A 22,470-nucleotide genomic window follows, 5' to 3' on the forward strand; every position below is an offset into this window, starting at 1 on the left:
TCTAGTTTGGGTTCTGTCTTTGTGAATTTTTTTTTTTTTAACACATTGTATCATGTCATTGGGACTCAGATTTCCAGCCTGTAAAAACAAGTGAAATTAGATATCTCTTAGGGCTCCTATATGCTAGGAGTTGGGTTTCTGAAGTTAACTTGGAGGAGACTTATCTTCAGAGTTCCTGGAAAATTCTTTAGGACATTCAGGTGTTGGGGAATATCTTGGAATGGCTGTCAGTAACAGCTGGGTGAGGCTGTGTGATACGGCTGCTTTCATGGAGTTGGCAGGCATTCTGCCCAGGATCTGTCTGTCTCCTGCTGGACAGGTGGGGAGAAGATAGGATTGGAAACTGGGAACTTGTGAAACTCGCCTATTGCTTCAATTATCATCTTTGTGACCCAGTGACTATTCAGGAAAGGAGATCTGAGGAGGCTCATCTACTATCCAGAGAGGAAGGGGTTCAGATGACAATGAAGTGACCTTCTGCGCTTAGAATCTACACCTCTGGACAGGGAGCTGCAAAGGCATGGTTCTGTGCTTCTTGCAAATGAGGTGTGCCAAGACAGTGAGCCTTGGTGATGATCTGATAATGGGTTCTACTTTGTCCTTAACTGTTCTCCCCTCTCCAGCTTTCTATCCATTTCCTTACAAGGGACATTTATTTGCTAAATCTCACCCTTGCAGTTCCTCATTTCTCACCTTTTAAGAATGCAGCTGTGTTAGAATGGTTTGCCTTTTATCTTCTCCTCCTAAATATAACCACCTCTTATTTCAGTACATTTCCTTTGGGGCCTTCCCAATCCCAACCTATTTAGGCACAGATGGAGCACCAGGCATCTAGAAATTTACTTAGGAGTTCCTAATAGGAGGAGTGAAAATAATTTCCTTGATGTATCAATGAGGGAAACTTCAAACTCAAAATCACGGAAGGTTTGGGCACGCAGGTTATCTCTTAACTAGATAGGGAGTGCCTTATTCACAAACACATGGAGGTTGTAGCATCCTGTTAAGTCCTTGGATGTCACGACTCTTTCATTTATACTTTTCCTATAATGTCTCCAGATATTCAATTCCTTATTTCAAACTGTGTCCTAGACAGAACCATGCAGTGCCCTTCCCAACCTCAACTCTAGCCTGGCCAATACTATTCAATACTATTATTCTTGGATCTATTTTCTCAAACCCACAACTTTTTCAAGTCCATATACTGGGCCAAGGAATCTCCTTTACCTAATATAGCTTAGAACAATACACAGCATCTTTATTTTTATTAGATGCATCTATTTTTAAGTATGATGGGACACATTTGTAAATCTAGTACTTGTGAGGTTGAGGCAAGAGTTCAAGGTAAGCCTGGAGTACATAGCAAGTTCAAAATCTGCTTGCTCTGAAAGGGGAAACCCTACCACAAAGACATGTTTTCTCATCTTGTGAGTAAATACCCAGGAGGCATAAGCAATGTCTACATCTCTAAGAAACTGCCAAACTCCTTTCAGAGTAGCTGTAACATTCACACTCCCATCAACAGCAAGGAAAAGTTCCAACTCCCCCATGTCATACCAGCACCACCAGAGTATTTTAAGTTATTCTTTTAACCATCATGGTGTATGACAGATGCCAAGTTCTGATGGCTCCTGAATTTTGGAAAGCAAATGGCTAAATTTTGGAAATGAGAAAATTACCAAAACTTTTGCTTAAATCTATTTACTTATTTGTTTGGATAGCAAGGGATACACACTCTATAAGAAAGCTATGAAGAAAACCAGTGACTTATTCAACCAAAATAGAGAGCAAACAGGGAAGGGAATTCCATTTTTTTTTAGCACTTGAATAAAAGGATTCTCAGCTGCTGCTTTTATTTATAAGGCAAAATGCTATGTGACTTTCCTATGATTTTTTTGTAACTATAGGTATGTCTAATATATTTTACAATCAAAGAATTTAGAAGGAGGCTGGAAAGGCAGCTCAGCAGTTGAGAGCTGCTTTTGCTGAGGACCTTGGTTCGGTTCCCACATCCACGCTGGGAGGCTCACAACCACCAGCAACCCCAGCCTCAGGGCACTTCATGAGTTCTTCTGGCTTTTATAGACACCCCTACTTATGTGTGCATGCATGTGTGCACACACAGTTAAAATTTTTTTAAAAAAAATCTTGCACTTGGGAGGCAGAGGCAGGCGGATTTCTGAGTTCGAGGCCAGCCTGGTCTACAGAGTGAGTTCCAGGACAGCCAGGACTACACAGAGAAACCCTGTCTCGAAAAACCAAAAAAAAAAAAAAAAAAAAAAAAAAAAAAAATCTTAATTTTGAAAGAAATAAGCTTGACTATATTGAACCAGAGAAGAGCAACAGAATGCAGAACAATATTGTAAAATTCCTTTTTAAAAGGATTTGGAGCACAGTAGATTAGAACCTTAGTAAAAGCATTTTTATAGAATTTGAACATTTCTTAAGACACAAAACTTTCTTTTAAATGTGCTTAAAGCTAGGCATGGTGGTACAGGCCTGTTATGCCAGCACTGGGAGACAGAGGCAGGTAGATCACAATTTCAAGGTTAAGCCTGAGTTACATAGTAAAATCATGTCCCAAATGAAGCAGGCAAACAAACAAGCCCCAACAAAGTGAAACCTGCTTAAAGTTTATGAACACGTCTGCATTTGTTTATAGCCAAGGGCCACACTGCTAACCTGTCAGCTCATCTACTCCCAGAGGCAGTAGCTCTACACGCTTGAAAGGCTTATAACACTAAAGTGGTTCTTAATGATGTGCAAAGTGTAGGCTTTTACTAGAAACGAAGGTTAGGAGGGGCTTTGAGTCAAGATCCTCAGAGGACTTCATGTTACTCCTCAGATTCCTAGACACCCCCACATCACTATCTAAACCACATAACTCCTTATTAGTCACTCCAGTTGTCAGTGCCACCTTCTAAGGATATGTTACCTGTGACGACACTGGGGATTTTGGAGAGAAAGCTCTTAACTGTTCTGATGGGCACGCCCCCTGTCTTGTCATCTTGCATCTTTGTAATGATGTCCTCGATCTGAAAGAGGTTGAAGAAAAGAGGTGTTAGTTGTTTTCTTGCACAGTTGTAAGAAAGAAAGCCTTTTATAAAAGAGTCCCAGCGCGTATACAAGTGCTAATCACAGGCATCAGGGAAATCCCTAGCCAGTCAGGAAACAATATCAGTCTCTGCTGGGTATGGGGAGGCCAGAGCATGTTCTACAGGAATAAACCCTTAGCGAACCAAGAGAGGAAGGGAGAAGTGATATATGTTGGGGTTTTTGATAGAATCCAACATGAACATCAGTGTGTGTGTGTGATGAGATTTCTCCTCTTTCTCAAAGTAAATTTATATCGTAGAAAACTACCATATTTGACTCCTAGGAAATGGCAGTTTCCTAAGGTTCACCATAAAAGATCAACACAAGTCAGTCATTGGGAAGTTCAGGCAGGGATGCCTTTGGGAGAAAGACCAGAGTGGGCAGCAGCAGTCCTGTTGGTGGAAACAGAGCAGAATGATTGGCTAAGGAGGACATATGTCTGTAGGCACGGATTCACAAGCCAAAGTAATTTCCAGGGCAGAGGTGCCCAGAATTGGATATTGGAACATTTGTGACAAAGATATGGATCTTTTTGTTTGGGGAGGTGGGACAGCTAGGAAAGGCCAGCATGTACGAGTGACGTAGTTTGATTCTGTAACCAATAGAAATATCTTGGGATGAATTCTCAAGTCCTTATTGGGATCGCATAATTTTAAAGACAGAAACTTAAGCTATAACTTACTTTCCTCGAGTTCCACATTCTATGATTGCATTTCAAGGGTAACTGAGTTTCTCAAGGACATGAGACTAGTAATTGCTCTGGTAGCAATAGATACAAAGTTAGGACATGCTGCCATATCATTACCACCATTGAGATGGTAAGAATGCCTACCAGATATTTAGAATACATTATCTTCAACACACATACAATGCACTCGCTCACAAGTCTTTGATTAGAACTAGACATCTAAGCCAGAACCCAGGGTGCCATATCTTCTGGTTGCCAGGAGTGGGGAACTGAACATCTGTAGTCAATACCAATGGCTGTGGCAGAAGCTAAGGATTGTCACAGCCATCACCAGGTCCTGCAGATGCCCAGTGGCAGAGCCAAGTTAGAATCTAGTTGTAGACTCCAGGGCTTGGATTTTAACCTTGAGCCATTCTGCTTTACAACAGGATTCACAGAAAACTAGCCAAGTGTGAAAGCCACCCTTCCCTAAAGATTTCTTGTTTTTCCTGCAAAAGTACTGAGGAGGGGCTGAGGATATGGCTCCAAAGCAGAATACTTGTCTAGAATGTATAATCCCCAGTATCCTACCCCAAACATCACTAAATAAATACATGAATGAATGAATAAATGGATGAATGAATAAGAGACTGAGAAAGAATTCTAAGGCACTGGCCCTTCAAATGACAGTGCGTATCTCACAGACAGGAGAGTTTTTCCCTGCAGCCTGATAATCTATGCTCTATTTAATTACGGTCTAAGAAGGAATCTAATTTTTATTTCCATTATCCACCTCAGCTACTGCTCCAGTCTATGCTAACCTCAACCAAATAACCACCCCGAGTATCACTCATCAACGGCCAAGACGAGCTACTGCTAGAAAAATGGCCACATTTTAAAAGTAATCTATGCGTTTGATCTAGTGTGCTGTTTCAAACCAGAGGCATCGGTTACTTTGATGGTTGCTGTGAAGAAACCAGAAACACCTTTGAGGATTGGTGGGAAGCCAATAATTCAATTCAGATAGACTTCTGAGTAGGCATTAGACAGTAATAATATTCGGTCTCTGCCACTGTGGGCCAAATGGGAAGAACTGGCTGCACAGAGGAGTTCCCCATGGCTCCTTTTTCCTCTGCCCAGTTGCTTCACCATGTGCTGGAATCTCAGAAGGATGTGTTTACTAAAGACACATGGATCTCATTATACCAAGTATACATGGTCTCAAGTATACATGGTCCACAGTATACCAAGCAGTACTGTATTGTTCATTAGAGGTAATAGCCAGATCAAAAGACCAGTCTTGCTGGGTGTGTTTGCATATGCTTGTAATCCTAGCACTAGAGAAGTAGAGAGGAAAGCATCATGAGTTCAAGGCCAGCCAGGCTACAGAGTGAGGCTGGGGGTGGGGCTGGGGAGGGGGAGAAAGGCAGTAACAAAAGGACTGCCAATTGCCAATTCCTCACTGGACTGTAAAGGGGATTCCATGCTGAGCCATTTAGAGCCTCACAAGGATGGAGAAGGAATTGCTGGTCCTAATGTCTGACTCTGCTGCAGTATTGATACACTGTAGTCCCTGCTTTCGCTTCATCATGGACATAGAATCTACCCATTGACCTTTCGTCATGAGACTCACCTGGCTGCCTTTCCTGTTTGCAGTGCTCACCAGGTGCATGCCAGCACTCTACCTTAGATAGTTGATGTCCCAGTCAATGTGACATGTGCTCACCAGGTGCCTGTGCATGCCAGTGCTCAACCTTAGATAATTGATGTCCCAAGACCGAGGTGAGACATCCTCAGTGAATAACCTCCTATCTTAGGCAACCCAACCCCAGCTTCCTTGCTCACTTGGAAGTAAGAAGCCAATATCTCTATGCCACTGACCCTAGGATGGTTTACTTTACATCAAAATGCAGTGAAGCTCTGACAAAAGGTACTTTTCAAAAATTGCCAAAGTCACAACAGATATTTGGCAGTCAACCATAATGGATGTATCTTAGATTTAGGGCACCTTTGGAACCAACCCCCTTTGAGAAATTCAATATATGTAGAAATTCAATATACAGATAGCATTTACCACCTACTTTAAAATGCTCATACACTGTCCTGACTGAGGTGGCTTACTCCACCATTGTGTCAGACAAGAGTTTGACAACTCTTCTGATGCTGGACCATCACCCACTACAGCACACACCCCCTCTCTCTGAAGTTCCTTGTCATGGGTTTTGGAGAATTCCCAAGAATTTAAAAGAAGGGCTTAGGAACTTATAAAAAACACTGAGAAGTATTGTCAAATACCTTAAACAGATATCTAATTTGTTTCTCAATCTTAAAAGCTCTATAGTAAAGATGTCAACAGGGAGGCCCAGAAGGCCTCAGAGCTGCAATTCCTAAGTCTTCCTGAATCCAGTATGTCATCAGGATCTACCAAATAGTAACTTTACTACCCTCTTGGATCATCAGAGGACCTTAGCTACCACCCTTCTTCATCTCCCCGAGGATGAGGGGGAAGACAGAAACTGACTTATATTTTTCTGACTATTCAGTTGCATCTCACTTTGACACCTTTTGTTCCCAGAAAACAACACAGTAAGTTCCCTGACATCCTTTGATATGAAGACCCATGTCTTAGGGAACATGTTTGGACCTACATGCCCCTGTGCCAATCAAGGAGCAGGTGGCCCCTATCTGACAGCCAGGTGAAGCAGAGAAATCATTTGGCCAGCTTGGTTGGTTCTGCCTGGGTGAGCATCAGTAATAAGGGTGCCTTTCTGCAAGGAGCTCAGCACCAAGCACAAATACACAGGTACAGGGATCCTCCACATAACAGAAGGACAGCAGCCATTACACTACTCACTGGGCTTTCTTTTACATAAGCAATAGATACAATTCACTGAATTAGTGCTGCGCATGGGGAGGAAGAGTGATCATCTCTTTAGAAATGGAAGCCACCTTGAGACCACATGACTGGACTGGGGTTTAGAGAGACCTGCAGCCTCTTTCAAAGTGTTCCACTTCCCTAGGGGCATCACTCTCCTGTCTCTACAGTGGTATGTGTGTTTACTAAGCTGATAATCCAGTTTGACAATCTAAGGGGCTGCTTTGACCTGCCCAGTGCAAAACTGTATCTGAGGGGAGATAGTGTCACAGGTTGGAGGTAGGGTTGGGTAAAATGGGGGAGTCCTGATTTTTTAATGGATTACACTAGACGGATGATGTCAGAAACCATACAAAGATGTAAATAGCTTCAAGAGCCACTGGCACTGGCCTTTCTTGGTCAGCTCAGGCCTGCTCATCTCTGTCTTTCTGGATGACATTCCTGTCCAAAATGACAAAGGGCCCATGTTAGTATTGTTTGTGCAATTTAATGAGCCAATGAACTAATTTATTTGTCTCATGCAGTGTCTCCTCAGCAGAGGATTAAAAAAAAATGTCAAGTATGGGAAAATTATAGTACAATTATTAAAAAAAGAAAAAATGCCTATAAGTTCAAGGAGGGAAGTTATAAATTTATAAAAAAGTATGACCATATAAACAAACTGATACCCTGGGCCTCTGGCATGGAGACCTTCCCATCCAAGTGTTTCACCTTGAATTTGCAACCAGCCACCTAGTTCTATTTTGGTTCTTGCATTTAATTAAAGACCTAATCTTTCCTTGTGTCTGTGAATGAGTGAAATTGATTCTGTGGACACCGTCTTGTCAGCCCAGAGGCAGGAACTTGAACTGCCTGACGGCAACCACAATTCACAATGTGAAATGTCTATGCTTCATTAAGCTTGATCTCCCCCATCCGGCTCCCAGAAGATCACATCATATCTTTTTTTTTTTTTTTTATCCATAAAAAAAAAATACAACTGTTATTTTTTCCAGCTCTTAAATGTGTTCAGGTTCATATAACCATTTCTGATACCAGGCCCCGTGTTAGTTTCTACTGTTAAAAAGGCAGGCCGGTGGGACTGGGAGGTGGCCCAGTGGGTAATGTGCTTGCTCTAAAGTATGAGCACCCATGTTTGAACCCCTAGAGGCTACATAAAGCTGGGCATACAGCGTGTATGTGTAACTCTAGTGCTCCTAAGTGAGAGGGAGGCAGGGATAGAAGAATGCCCAGGTAGAAGGATGGGCCAGCTACTTTCCCGTATACAGCAGTGAACCATTATGGAGATCCTGTCTCAAACAAGGTAGAAGATGAGAAATGATACCTCCACATGTGCACCATGACACACATGGACCTGCATCCTTCCTTCCTTATGAGTGTTCATCCAATGCATGTCTGTCCACACGCATTGTATACACACACACACACACACACACACACACACACACACACACACACTGTACATACAGCACACCAAAAGCAGGCAGAAGAATTCATTACCTTTCCTAATGGACTACTACGGTTAGTGATTCAGGGATCCAGGCTTGTGGTTAAGGATGTATTGGAGATAGCTGGGCCAAGGAAGTGACACACTAAGGGACCCACTTCAGGAAGCCCTTGGCGTGGATTCCAACATTTTGGACTCACCACCCAATTTTTGCCATCCCAGTTCAAGGCCTGAAGTGAATCTTGGGATTTCATCTTCTAGCTATAGCGATGCTAGTTGACAGTTTTGAGGGAAACTGACGTTTGAGTCACCATGTCAGTGATGAACAACAGTAGTGACCTGCAGACTTTCTCCCCTAGAAACAACGTGGGTGGTGGCAGCTGACAGTGCTACGGTGACTCATTTCATGGAGAGGCTTCACATCTCTGTTAATGGTGGAACAAAACGGGGGGGGGGGGGGAATGGGGGAGAGTCCATATTTGTTCCTTTCCAGAAAGTCGACTCAAATCTCAGGTCAGAACAGAGTCACACAAGTACTCTGAGCTACAAATGGGGAACAAAGATGCTTGGCTTTTTCAGCCCATGTCACATGGAGGCATGGGAGGACAATAGAGACGGGGGTGGGGGTGGGGGTGTTAACTGCTTAGCATTATCTGCTGCAAAGAACCTGTAGGTATGAACATTGATTATAGAGAGGACAGGAGGCAGGCCCTGGCTCCTCTCTGACCTGTTCTCTACACTGTAACCTGCAAGACATTCTTAAAAGGGAAAATGCTCACGTTTAACAACACTGCTTAAAGTCTCTTTACCGTGTCTTAGAGTATCTTGTCATAAGCTCTTATAAGACCTCTGTCTCTTCTGCACTCCAGTTATCATATCAATTTGTGTTTGCATTTCCCATTAGACCGTTTTGCTCACCATGGAGTCCTCATTAATATTAAGTGCTCAGCAAACAATTCAACAGCTCAACTGCAGTGCAAAGTAAATTCAGTGTTTACATCCAAGGGCATCTCGCTTGGAGACGGCATTCCGTAAAAAGACATCTCAAGATTTCATAATTTTTAATAACTACATGTAAGGAGAAACTCCACAAGCACTCAAGCACCAGCTGAGACCGGAGATGGCTCTCCAAGGATCAGGCCTGGCACGCTCTAGGCTGTGCCAGGCAGATGGATGAAAACCACCGGCTGCTTTGGGCTATGGATTTACTATTACCACATGTAGTGTTTGCTAAGTTACTGTCACAGGAACATTTTCTCCCATTTAATTGAAGAGAAACACAGGGAGAATGGGATTCTAGGACATTGACTAAATAGCTTCATGACACCTCAGGGAAGGCACTTTCACCTCGAGATTGGTAGGGAGGCTGAAGCTGGATGCAGCCTTGTCTGGTTTTGTTTTTGTTTTTTTTGTTTGTTTGTTTGGTTGGTTTTTTTGTTTTTTTGTTTTTCCAGAATCTGTTGTTGCTGTGTAAAACAAGACAGCTTATCCCTTGGGAGGGCTGTGGACTGGGATGTCTGACTGCCAAAGGCCAGCCATAATGGATGGAGCACAGATGACACTGGCCAGTAAGACTTCCCAGCACTCCTGAAGACCTCAATGTTGCATTATCATCGCCTCAGATTTTCATGTCATCTGCTTCTTGACATTTTTTTCTTTACTGAACAACAGGCCAGTGTGGCTGCTGATGGGGGAAGGAGGCAAATAGTTCAAGGACACAAGAGACTATCAATTGTGAGATTTGTAGCAGAAAAGCCAGGTGTTCTTGCTCCACACCTGGCTGCCTGGATCTCCACTCCAGTGGATGAAGGAATGTCCAGGGGGAACCAGAATTCACCTAAGCATTTAATTGAGTGGAAAAGGGTACAAAAAGTAGACCCACATCACGTGCATATTAGTTTAAGGCACAGTATGAAAAATAGAAAAATGCCCTTCTCCAACAAATGAGCACACTCTAATCCCTGGAACCTGAGACTGTGTTACCTTATGTGGTACCAGGGTCAGGTAATAAAGTTAGAGGCCTTGAGATGGGAGAGTGTTCTGGATTTTTCAGGTGTGCTCCATTTATTTACAGTTCTTGACAGCATAGGGCTTTCCTGATTACAGTTGGCTAGAGAGTGGTATCAGAGTAGAAAATGGTCAGAAACACAGGATTTCCCATTTGCAAATCTGGAGGAAGGAACCAGAAGCCAAGGAGTGCAGGTGGCCTCTGGAAAGACACAGATTCTAAGAACCCAGGCAAAGAAGTAACATGCTTGCCAGGATGCTGCTTTTAGCCCAGAGAAACCTGGTTCAGATGTCTGATTTTTCAGAAGTGAGAAGATAAGTTTCAATTTTATTTTAAGCCACAAAGCTTGACATTTATTACGATCGTAACAGAAAACAAATACATACTGAGCCACCTCTCAACCTCCCCAGACTAGTAAATGTTAGATACTATGCATTGTTTCCAAAATCAGGTTAGTACACAACATGGGGTGGGGACAGGGGTCGGGAGGGGGGTGGTCAGGGGAATGGGGTGAGAATCCTTCCATTCTGCTTTCTGTCATTTTGAAATATTCAATGGCCAAACTAATAGTTAGCCAGGACTTGTCACAGCCCACTTGGGAGGCTGGCACACATGCATCCATTTATAATTTGATGCCATTTCCTCCATGGCTTTCTTGACCTTGGGCCAGAGAGATCAGAGGGCACTCAGGTGCTACTAAAACCCAATGGTTTCCATCATCCCGTGCTACACAAGCAAAGACTGAGACCTTTCTTCATTTCTCACTCCGGATTTTACATAGCTACCTATCACACCAGAGAGAATCGAACGTGAAGGCCAATACAGCCATCGCCCTAAAATGCGCCAAATTGGAGAACGAGGGCCATTGTGCTGAGTTGTTACAGAGACAGTCAAATCTCAGCATGTGGGTTGCCTTCCTCTTCCCGCTGCTGAAAGTGCAATAGCGTTGTCTTCAAAGAAAAACGAGGCTATCCACCAACCTGAAATATTACTAAGATTTCCCCATCATGGGAAAGAGCAGGGAACTTGTGGGACTGTGAAAGGTAACCTGGCTTCCGGTTGAGCTAAGGCTTGAAATGCCAGAAACCCTGAAGGGGTGGTAGGTGCTTCATCTGATTCCTGGGCACCAGGCCCCTGCCACTAGTCCCCCCCCACCCCCACCCCCCATAGATTTGTGGCCATCAGTCACATAAAGGCGGCAACACCTGAAGCCCCTCTACATGTAGAGGACCTGTAGTGACCTGTGGTCCTGAAGGCTCAAGACAGATCTCCATTTTAATGAGGTACCTAAAGGCCTGGAAGGCTTAGCCAAGCTTTTTTTCCCCCAGACATTCCTCCCTTCAAAACCTCAGGCCTACCCTGAGTAGTGGGGTATGGTTTTACTTATCCACTTTCCACCATGACAATAAATGCCTTAAAACCCCACTGCCTCTTTCCGTCGGGCTCTGCCGTGGGGAGCCACGGAGAAAGCCTTGGCCTATACAGCTGCCTTCTAATCTCGGGTAGAAGGCCTCTCTGTGCTCCCAGCCACGGCTGCCACCAAGCCCAAGCCAAAGACTGCCACTGCCACAAGCCAAGGACTCACCTCCCCGCATCCGCCGCCCCCCTCCCCCGTGGGACCAGCTGGAGCTACCCCCTTTTCCCCCAGCCCAGGGGCCAGATCTTGCTTGCGGACGCCCACTTCATTCTCAGCTTTTCCCCAGCTTCCAGTGGCGCCTGGGTGTCTGAGAGCCTGAAAACCAGCCGGCTTTAGCCTTGTCACAGGTCTGGAGACCCCTGAACCAGTTCTGGCTGTCCCGTGCCTCAGACTGTGCTTCCCCACCCCCAGAGTGGTGTCCTGGGGTTCCCTACAGCCCCACACCCGCCCAGCGACAGCGTGGGGTAAGTGCGACTTCCCACTTCCTGTCTCTCCAAGCAGCCAAGCCCGGTGTTGGAGCTGACGCAGAACCCATAACCCTACATGTCCCCTCTTGACCCTCTGGACTCTGGACTAGTTCACGCTTCTTGTCTCATGCCTGACCCCCGCCGCTCACAGTCCATTTCTTAATACCTTTTCCTACTCCAGACTCAATACTTGGACCAGCGTGGTTGGGACAATTTATACCGGTCATCTGGAAACTTGCCTTGGCTTTCCACAGCTACAAAGGGGCTGCCAAGCCCCTGCTGTGGAGTTCAAGGCCTTCTATCGTTTGGAATCAAACTGTTTCCCCTGTACCTTTGTGCCTGTGAACGTCATCACTTCAGAAATCCCCCAGCATTCTTCCTTGATCCTTGGGCAACACATCCTTCTTGCAGACCCATCCCGAGTTCTCTGCCTTACTGTTATCAGGTGGCATATTTAGGGATTGTTTGACCCCAACCATAACGTTATTTTTATTGCTATCTCATAAGTGTAAGTTTGATACTGCTAGAAATCATAACATAAATATTTTATATGCAGGATATAAAATATTTAATATATATAAATATATATTAAATAAATATATATATAAATAAATAATATATAAATAAATAATATATAAAATATCAGATATAAAATATCTGATAGTCAACCTCTGTGAAAGGGCTGTTCAACCCCACAGGAGCCACAATCACCAGGTTGAGAACTGCTGCTTTAAGAGGTGTGGCTAGGGGATATAATTAGGTCACTGAAATAGGACAGGGTTAGAACAGTCTTATGTGACCTCCAGTACTTCCTGCAAGAGTAGATTTATTTAAAAACAAGACCAAAACACCTCTCTGGGTCCTGTCTCACTATGTGACCCTCTCATAGGTCCTACACCCTCCACCCTGAAAATCTCACCAAACGCTGATATTATGCACGTGAGCCCTGATTATGATGAGCTAAATTAAGCTATTTTCTTTACATGTGGTCCAGCCTCAGATATTTTGTTATAGTCACAGAAAACAGACTGAGATAATGCCCCATAATCCAGGTTCCACTACATGGTAAGAGAAGCAGAAGGACTTTGTTGCTCCTAAGTAGTACCTTGTGAAAGGGGAGCCCACATCTTCCTGGAGGAGGAGTGAATTTATACAAACCCAGGAAAGGATACTTTTAGATTGCTAGGTCCTTTTCCTTTTGTAATCACAGATCAAGGAAGAAAATCTTTTTTTTTTTTTTCAATCTCCCAAGAAAATGGGGTTAAATAAAGCATGTATCTATCAGATTTAATTTTGAAATTAATCTGAGTATGAAGGAGCCTGAACAACCCCAAGACGTGTTTGATGGGCTTTAAGCCTAGCCCTCGAAATCAGTGGGACAAACACCAATAGCTTGTAATAAATTCTGCACGGCTCTTGGGGGAGTAGCAGGGTCATTTGCCAATTATCTCTGTTAATCACAAAGATTAAATGGCTTTTATAGCCTGTTTCTCTGAGGTTTTCTGCAAGAGGAAGGCAAACAAGCATGAGGCCAGGCATACAGATAGCCAGGCAGGCCCTTGGGTATCCAGGCTTCACCTATGGGGTACATGGCCATGTGCTGATCTATCTTCCAGTTACTAACCATTCCTAGTCTCTGAAATTGTCACATTAGCAGGTATGTTACTACCCACTTGCCTCCAGTCATACAGAGAATGAGGGAGAGAAATGTTAGATAGAGTTTGGGGAACTTCAGATATATATATAGTGGGGTCCTCCTCTTCCCTTTTGTCTTTTTTTGGGGGGGGTAGATCCTGGAGTATGGGGCACCAAATGGACTGAAGGAGGGACCCGAATTCAAAAGGCCGCCAGATTGAGAACACTGACCATGATGGTTTGGGTTGGGGGTAGGTTTAGCCTCCTGCCTCAGGAGAAAGGCTGTTACAGAGAAGCAACACACCAGGACAGATGTTGGGTAGGGAAATGAGTGGTGTGGACAAAAGCCAATTCTGGAGCAGAGTGGCATGAAAACGGCTACGTCTCATCTTTAACTTCCATGATGGTAGTTCCACGGTACCTGCTTCCTAGGTACTTCCTGCTGAACTGGGATTTTTACTGTGATTTTATGAATCCCCATAGAGTCCTAACTTCCAGTACTTTAGAATATGATATTATCTAAAAGGAGCGTTGTCTTTACAGAGGTAACTGTTTGACATGCCGTCAGTGTGGACTCTGGCATCATTATGTAAGGGGAAACTTAGATGAAAAGATAAGCATGAATACAAGAATAATGATATGACACACGGGGAAAGCAAGGCAAGGAAAGAGGCTTGGGATACGCTGTGGTTTGGCTGCCCCGCCCCACAAGGCTCATGTGTTAAAGGCTGGCACTCCAATTCATAGCTAGGGCTTCTGGGTTGTGGTTGGGCCATGAGGGCTCTGACCTAATCAATAGATTAAGCCTGGTTAGAGGAAGTGGGTCACTGTGTCATGCCCTGAAGGATGTACTTTATCTCCGGTGCTCTTCTCTGCCTCTCTGCTTCCTGGACGCTATGAAGTGAGCAGCATTCCTTGGCCTTCGCCTTCTAGCCATGTGTTTCTACCCTGCCATTGCCTAAAAGCAATGGAGATAGCTGGCCATGAATGGAAAGCTCTGGATCATTGAGCGGCCACGACTGCTGATCTTCAGTGCTCTGTCACAGTGATGGAAGGTTGGTTGACACCAGAAAGAGCCAAACACTGAGATGGAACTACCCTGTCAAGGCATGGTTTGAGACTTTCTGGTCTCTGGAAATATTAATTTTTATTATTTATACTATCAGAGCTTGTGACCGTTATGGCAGTCCTACAAACACATACTCCTGAAATTACAGACCATAGGAATGAATTTTCCAATTATTTCCTCTCCCCCTATACCCTCTTCTATTCCCTACCCTCATTTCCTCTTCCTATAACACACACACACACACACACACACACACACACACACGAACACACACATAGTAAATGTCTAGTTATTTCTAAATTAGATCACGTTTCATGTGCTGTGTTAACAATTTGACTTCCTGCATATTATCTATTTCCTGGGGAACCACATAACACACCACTTCAAGGCCCTGGCTTTTGGAAAGCTTACACTGTGTCTAATGTCAGTGAAGGCTGGATTTATTCGCCAAAGCAAACCAGGGGATCAGACACTGAAGGTGCAATGAAGGTCTCATCTCAAAAAATACCCCATGGTGGCTTCACTACATGCAATTTGGAATAAGACCCAAGAACATTGTGTATTTTTTTTTTGTGTGTGGGGGAAGTTCCCCAGTCTCTTCATGAATAGATTTGATGAGCATTATATAAAAATGGAATTCGTACAGCTTCAGACAAACATCACTCATTTCCCTGAAACCCAAGTGTCTCCGTGAGCACTGTGTGGGTTTCTGGGTGCTTCAATCCTGCTCAGCACTTTCCTGCTGCCAGCAAGGTGAATGATGGTCCTGCAGGGAGAGGTGGAGCAGAGTTTGGGAGGAAGATACAGAGAGCCTACGAAGCAGCCCTCACTATATCCATGTGTCAGGGGCATCTCTGTCTATACACTGAAGGCCTGGAATCAGCCATAGGCCTGAAGACAACGGTAGGCCTAACATGCATGCCTGCTAGCACAAAGTCTTGGGTCTCTGTGGAAAAACACTAGAACACATGGCTAGAAGCTATTGTAAACAAACAGCTTTGGTAGATAGTTGCCAGACTCTAGTCATAGACCTTTTAGGTAGGTGACCTTGGTAGATAGTACCAACTTAGATTAGGACAAGTGAATCATAGGCGGAGTCATAGTGGCCTGTCCCCTGAACCTTCACCCAGCTGACACTCTGTTCTGGAAGATATCTGTACTCCCCCTGAACACCTACGCTCCTGCGTCATCCCCTTCTCCACATCCTGCCTTTTTGTGTGTATAACCCATGTGTGAAAAAGTAAAAATTACGGTTTGATCAGCCTATAGACAAGCCGTCTTCTTTGCATTTGCCTACCCCCCATCTTCTCTTTCAGGTGACCTCCCCGGACCCCTGTTTAATGCCCTGCTGGCCAGGACATTCATGAGCTTCCCTAGTTACAGGGCTTTTGCTATGGCACTCTGGGAACAGCTGTACTTAGCTTGACTGCAGGCCCATCTACCCTTGGGAGGCAGGAGTCAACATGAGTATAAAAGGGTGGTGTCCTGGCTTTATGGCATTGTTGGAGAAGTGCAGCACCATTAAAAACAGCAGTGAGCTCTCATAAGGTGTCATTTATGTTTCTTAGGGCCCTCCTCTCAGATGCCAATAACATGTCACCTTAGAGCATCTCTTGGAGTATACAGAACTCTGAGGAGTTGGGAGGCAGAGGTTTAAGGGTATTGATGAGATGACGACAGACCCGCACAGTCTGCCCTACTGGTAATGCATATGTAGCTGAGAGAGGGGATTCTGACATGTGATAACAACTCATGACAGCTAAAAAGCCTTTGACAATGGGTAAGTCACTTGGGCATAGGGAGATGTGTTGCGAATAAATCTCTCTCTCTCTCTCTCTCTCTCTCTCTCTCTCTCTCTCTCTCTCTGTGTGTGTGTGTGTGTGTGTGTGTGTGTGTGTGTGTGTGTGTACAGGCATGCATGTTACTTTGCATGCTAGAAATGAAACTCAGTTGGTGGTTGGTTAGAGTTTGGTAGCTTCCCTGGCAGGGACAGAAAGAGAAGTCTTGGGGAATGTGAAGACAAATGACCCGCCTCCCCAAGGACATGGGCATGGTGAGGAGGGTCTTTTTCTGCTTTTCCTGGCACATGGTTAGGTGGCTATGGTAGGGCCCAGGAAAAAGTACTTCAAGGCCTATACTTTAGACCCAGCTGCAGAGCAGAAAGTGCACAGATCCAGGATGGTAGCAGAGATGGGTTTAGACAGTGGGATGAACCAGAGAGGAACAGACATTGTTGGAGGCTGTGTGCATAGGACAGAGGGAAGATGACCGAAGAGCTGAAGAGTTGTGAGCTGTTCTGGAGGCAGATGTGACAAAGAGATCCCAGGGACATACCAGCCCAGTACAATAACACTGCTTTCCTCCAATCTGTTGTCCTGCCTTGTGACTCAGATGGGAGCTTCTACCTTCCCAACCCTCTGTTAACCATTTATATTGCTCAGGTAATTAAGTGCCAACCAGACAGTTTTACTTGACTTTATTTCAGGTTATATTTTTTCATAAGTCATCATTTTCTATGAAGAATAGCCTAACTATTATGCGTCCTCTAAGCAGAGTGGGACTGGTGAGTTGGGGTTTGGGACCCGAGACACATAGGGTGGAGTTCCATGGACCAAGAGGTTGTCTAGTTGCTCACAGTGAGATGAAGGTGGTGAAATGTCAATGTTGTATCCCCTCAGAGGTACCTTGGTGTCGGGAGGGAGACACTTGAGATAGAAGATGCCACACAGTTGTATACCGAGAAGCAAGTCCCAAAGGCCTCTGTGCCTCAGTTTCTTCCAGCAAAATGGAAAGGTATGGATGCCTTCTAAATACCTTCTACCTCTTACAATTCCCAAATCACTCCTCCCAAAACACAGCCTTGTCTCCGGGGGTGGAGGTGGGGATGCATGGGATGCTATTCTCCCCAAAGAAGATTTGCTCCTGATGTTCCCTGTCTCCTGTCACAACCTCCATTCTTTCTCAGACAGGGACTGGAGAAGGTCATTTGCAAGGCTTGCGTGGGTTGAGTGGGTATCTGGGGAACTGGACCCTGGCTTTTCTTTAAGGAACAGAAAGTCTCCCTCATCTTTGTTTTCCAGCATCACTGGGGAGAAAGAAACCCAGGTCCTGCTGCACAATGAGCGAGACTGTGGTGGCTGGCAATGGACCAGGCAGGCCTCCACTTAGATTCCAAAAGACAGCATACAGCAGCACTGTTGCCCACACCCCCTGCTAGGCCATGGGTAATGTAGGACGTGTTGGTTTGCACTGGCCTCATTTCTCTCATTCTCTCTGGAATTAGTTCCAAGTTCAGACGGGAACCACAGGTATCATTAAGTCCCAGTGACAACCCTGGAGTTCACAGCATGACCACAAGCCTCTCCCCAATGCCAGCATCTGGATGTCTCTCTCTCTCTCTTTCTCTCTCTCTCTCTCTCTCTCTCTCTCTCTCTCTCTCTCTCTCTCTCTCTCTCTCTCTCTCTCTCTCTCTTTCTTTTTGGAAAAGCTTATAAGGCTTCCCAAGCCTCCTCCTGACTTTACACACCATCTGGAGCTCACAGGAGCTTAGCTCAAGTTGTTCTCAAGGAGACCTGGCCCTGGCAACAGCCTACAGAGTCTGTCAGATGGTCTTCTCAGCCAAGGAGGAGCTTAGGAGCTCCCAGCTGCCTCCCAAGTAGCTCAGGCTAAACTGTGTCTAGCCTGATGCAGAGCCAAGAGTCTCTTTGGTTAAATAATTCACTGTTGCATCTGGGTGTGCAAAAGCAGCCCTGTCTAACACGGGCTGACAGGTGATTTCACGCATCATTTAACTCTTTGCGGTGCTCCAGAATACAAGAGATTAGGTCATCAGAATAATTTCACATTGGCAAACTGCTATTTTTTTTCCCTAAGTAATGAAACATTATAAGACCGAATGGAAAAAGAAGCCCTTGACTGGTTAGCCCACATAGAAACTGAAGTTAAACATTTATTACAAACAGTGATTTGGAATGCTTTCTCTTTCTATCCTCCATGGAGGATAGGGCATCCTACAGAAAGAGGCCCAAGGCCAGTGGAAAGCTCCATTTGAATTCTTTAAAGAAAGAACCTGGATGTGGTGAAAGAAATGGAGGAAGAAAGTGAATTGAAACTAGAGAAAGGAAGAAAATGATAGTCATGGGGCTGGGGAGAGATGGCTCAGTCAGTAAAGTGCTTGCCATGCAAGCAGGAGGACCTGAGTTCAATTCCTATCATCCACTGGAAAACAAGGTACATGGGAGTGGGGGTATGGCTGGAACTCCAGCACTAGGGAGGCAGAGACAGGAGCATCCCAGGGGCTTGCTGGCTGGCCAATCTAGCCAAATTGGACAGCTCTGGGTTTGGTGAGGGGCCCTGTCTCAAAAGTTAAGATGTACAGTGGTAAAATTAAGGTGAAGAGATTCCGAAGCAACCTTCACAGGCACACACACGGGCATACGTCACAGCAATCACAAAGTAAAATGACAAATACTTTGACCCTGGAATCTTCATCTAAAAGGGTCTTGAAAGTCCCAGGTAAGCAGACCCTGTCCAAGTACCATGTGGGAATGCTGTGCCTTGGTGGCCTCTGCTCCCAGGACAATCGCCTCCAGTAAATAGTTCATTGAACTGAACCCTGTGTTATCAAAGCTCAGCTGAGTTGTTCATATCACAAAGCACAGGATCCAACACCCCCATGAACATGCAGTCTGAGGACTGGAGAGATGGCACAATAGTCATGAGTCCTTGCTGCATTTCCAAAGGAACCGAGTTTGTCTTCCAACCTAAGTTCTACACAAAAATTTTGATGCCTGGTCACTTTAACAAATACCTTGGTTTTCTTGAGTAACAAGGTGGCTTTAAGTTCAGTGACAATTGCAACAGTATGTTAAGGCAGTCTGTATGGGAAAACATACCAGGTGGCCCTCACATACCATCATGAATCTTCATGACCTGTACTTTTAGCTAGACAACCTTCTTTTTAGGCCCAGGAGAGTTCTAGGCAAATTAACTGTCTTGATGCCATCCCTCTGTGGACTGACCCTCCAGATGGGCTCTGCTGAAGATCATGGATGGCTTGGGCCAGCTCTGCATGAGCTGTCACTGATGGATTAATTAATTGGCACAGAGGAGGTCCTGCTTCAGGGTACCTCTGTCCGACATGGCTTTGGAAAGCATGCCAATGGACCCAAAGTTGCATCTTTGGCAGGAAAATGAAGCACACCGAAAACTTAAAAATAGCTGTCACCTTAGGGAAAAAACATTGCAGGTATAGAACTCGAATGGAACCCTGACACCCATATCTGGCCAGGCACTTCTGGCTCTCACAGAGAGCCTTGTGAGGGGGCTTCTCTCTCCTGAAGAGCATGCTATTATTGAGTTTAGATGTGGGATCTGAAATGAAACACTCTGTCACTAACATGGATTTGAGAATTCCACGTAGCCGAGGTCCATGAAAAGTTAATGCCCTGCAGAGGAATCAAGAAGAGAAAGACACATAGCAAAGGTTACCATTTTTCAGCATGCCATCAACCTCCCTGCACAAAGGAATGGGGCTTGGGCTTCCTAAAGCTCCCCATTTCCCCATCCTGAGTGTTGTTACTGTTTGAATGCGCCCTCCAAATTCATGTGCTGGAAACTCGGTCCCTAACACCATAGGGCTGGGAGGTGAGGCCTCATAAAAAGAGATGATAGGGTTATAAGAATGGAATTAACTTAATGAGTGAGTTAATTCATTAATTGATGGATGCCATTATTGTGGGAGTCAGTTATTATGAGAGCAGATTCTTACTAAAACAGGTCCACACCTTGTTTCTTTCCTTCCTTCCTTCCTTCCTTCCTTCCTTCCTTCCTTCCTTCCTTCCTTCCTTCCCTTCTTCTTCTTCTTCTTTTTCTTCTTCTTCTTCTAATTATTCTTCTTCTTCTTCTTCTTCTTCTTCTTCTTCTTCTTCTTCTTCTTCTTCTTTCTCTCTCTCTCTCTCTCTCTCTCTCTCTCTCTCTCTCTCTCTCTCTTCCCTTTTTTCCCTTTCTTTCTTTCTAACTCACTGGCTTGCTTGTTCACTTCCCTGCCATAGTATGAGATAGCATAAGGGTCTCACTAGATGCCAGCACCATCCTCCTGCAATTCCCAGCCATCAGAATCATAAGACAAATGAAGTCTTAGCTTTATAAATTTTCCAGCCTGTGGCATTCTGTGATAGCAATAGAGAATGGACCTTTAGGATGGTTTCATCCCTTGTTTCAGTGCATGTTTTATTGCTATTACAGAATACTGTAGACTGGGAAACACAGTAGAGCCGACTCCTTCAGGATTCCAGCATATACTGAAGACCAGCTGAGACATCCAGTCTTGTGAACTGAACAATACCCCGGATTCTTGGACCTTCCATTGGTAGATAGTCATTGTTGGACTAGCTGGACCACAGATTACAAGCTTTTTTAATACACACACACACACACACACACACACACACACACACACACACTCACACACTCCTCTAGACAACCCCGACTAATACGTTTAGTCATGGTGCTTTATCACAGCAATAGAAAAGTAACACAGTATAAACAGAGGACTGTCTTAGGGTTTCTGTTGATACAAAGACATATCGTGAGCATAGCTACTTTTATAAAGGAAAGTATTTAATTGAGGCTGTGTGGTAGCTTGAATGTAATTGGCCCCCATAGGAAGTGACACTATTAGGAGGTAGTGTGTCACTGTGGAGGCATGCTTTGTGGTCTCCTATGCTCAAGCTATACCCAGTATGGCACACAATATTCTTCTGCTGCCTGTGGACAAAGACATAGAACTCTTAGTTTCTTCTCTAGCACTGTGTTGGTCTATATGCTGCCATGATTCTCTCCAGGAAATCTCTGAAACTGTAAGCCAGCCTCAATTAAATGTTGTCCTTTATAAGAATTGCTGTTGTCATGATTTCTCTTCATAGCAATAAAACCTATGACACAAGTTGGTACTAGGAACTGGGATATTGCTGTGATAGGTCTGACCATGCTTTCATTTGGAGGAGTGCGGATTTGGGGACTTTGGATTTGGAAAACAGTGGAATGCTTCATCTGGGGCTTAATGGGTCATCCTAGTACGAACATGGAAGATAGTGGTGCTGAGGGTGGTTTGAACTGTGGGGGCCTGGCTCAAGAGGTTTCAGAGATGAAATTTAGTATGTTGCCTAGAGATCATTCTTGGGATATTCTGGTGAAGAATGTGGCTGCTTTTTGCCCTTGTCCAAAAAATCTGCCTGAGGCTAAGGTAAAGAGTTTTGGATTAATTGCATCTGCAGAGGAGATTTCAAAACAGCCTAGTGTGGAATGAGTCCTGTGACCATGCTAATAAAGATTGGTAATTAAAAGGAACAAGCTAAGCAAGGAAAGTTAGAACATGTACAATTTGAGGAGAAAGAGGGCACCAGAAAGAATGGAGCTAAATCTTTGTTCAAGGAGATAAACAGATTAAAAAGCTGGATGTTAAGTGGAATAAAGGAAATGGTGACTTCAGGGCAAGACCCCACCCAGTGAAGCTTCCAACTGGTGAAAAAGCATGAAAGAAAAGCTTATGTCCATGCATGGCAGTGCATGCCTTTAATCCCAGCACTTCAGGAGAAAGAGGCAGTAGATTTGTGTTCAAGGCCATCCCGATCTACAGAGCAAGTTCCAGGACAGCCAGTGTTAGGCAGTGAAGGAAACCATCACAAACAGAAACCTGGTGAAGATGCGATAGATCTTCACCAAGGGGGCATGGTACCGTCTCTGCAAGCAGCAGAACATGGCTGCTTTGGCTATGTGGTTCTGGCTTAAG

At 44.6% G+C, this 22,470-nt stretch overlaps 1 protein-coding gene across 11 annotated transcripts in view; it reads right to left on the reverse strand.

Annotated features, from left to right (window-relative positions):
- Positions 1-22,470, reverse strand: part of Rgs6 (regulator of G protein signaling 6) — a 523,682-nt gene that overhangs the window by 158,258 nt on the left and 342,954 nt on the right. For 10 of the 11 annotated variants that reach the window (XM_076921773.1, XM_076921779.1, XM_076921775.1 and 7 more), the window contains exon 3: positions 2,933-3,032. The exons of the other annotated variant lie outside the window; for it this stretch is intronic. In XM_076921773.1, coding sequence (XP_076777888.1) covers positions 2,933-3,032 — 100 coding nt within the window. The remainder of the gene's footprint in view (positions 1-2,932; positions 3,033-22,470) is intronic. 11 annotated transcript variants of the gene reach the window in all.

Source organism: Arvicanthis niloticus, chromosome 23, assembly GCF_011762505.2.
Source record: "Arvicanthis niloticus isolate mArvNil1 chromosome 23, mArvNil1.pat.X, whole genome shotgun sequence".
Lineage (NCBI taxonomy): Eukaryota > Metazoa > Chordata > Mammalia > Rodentia > Muridae > Arvicanthis > Arvicanthis niloticus.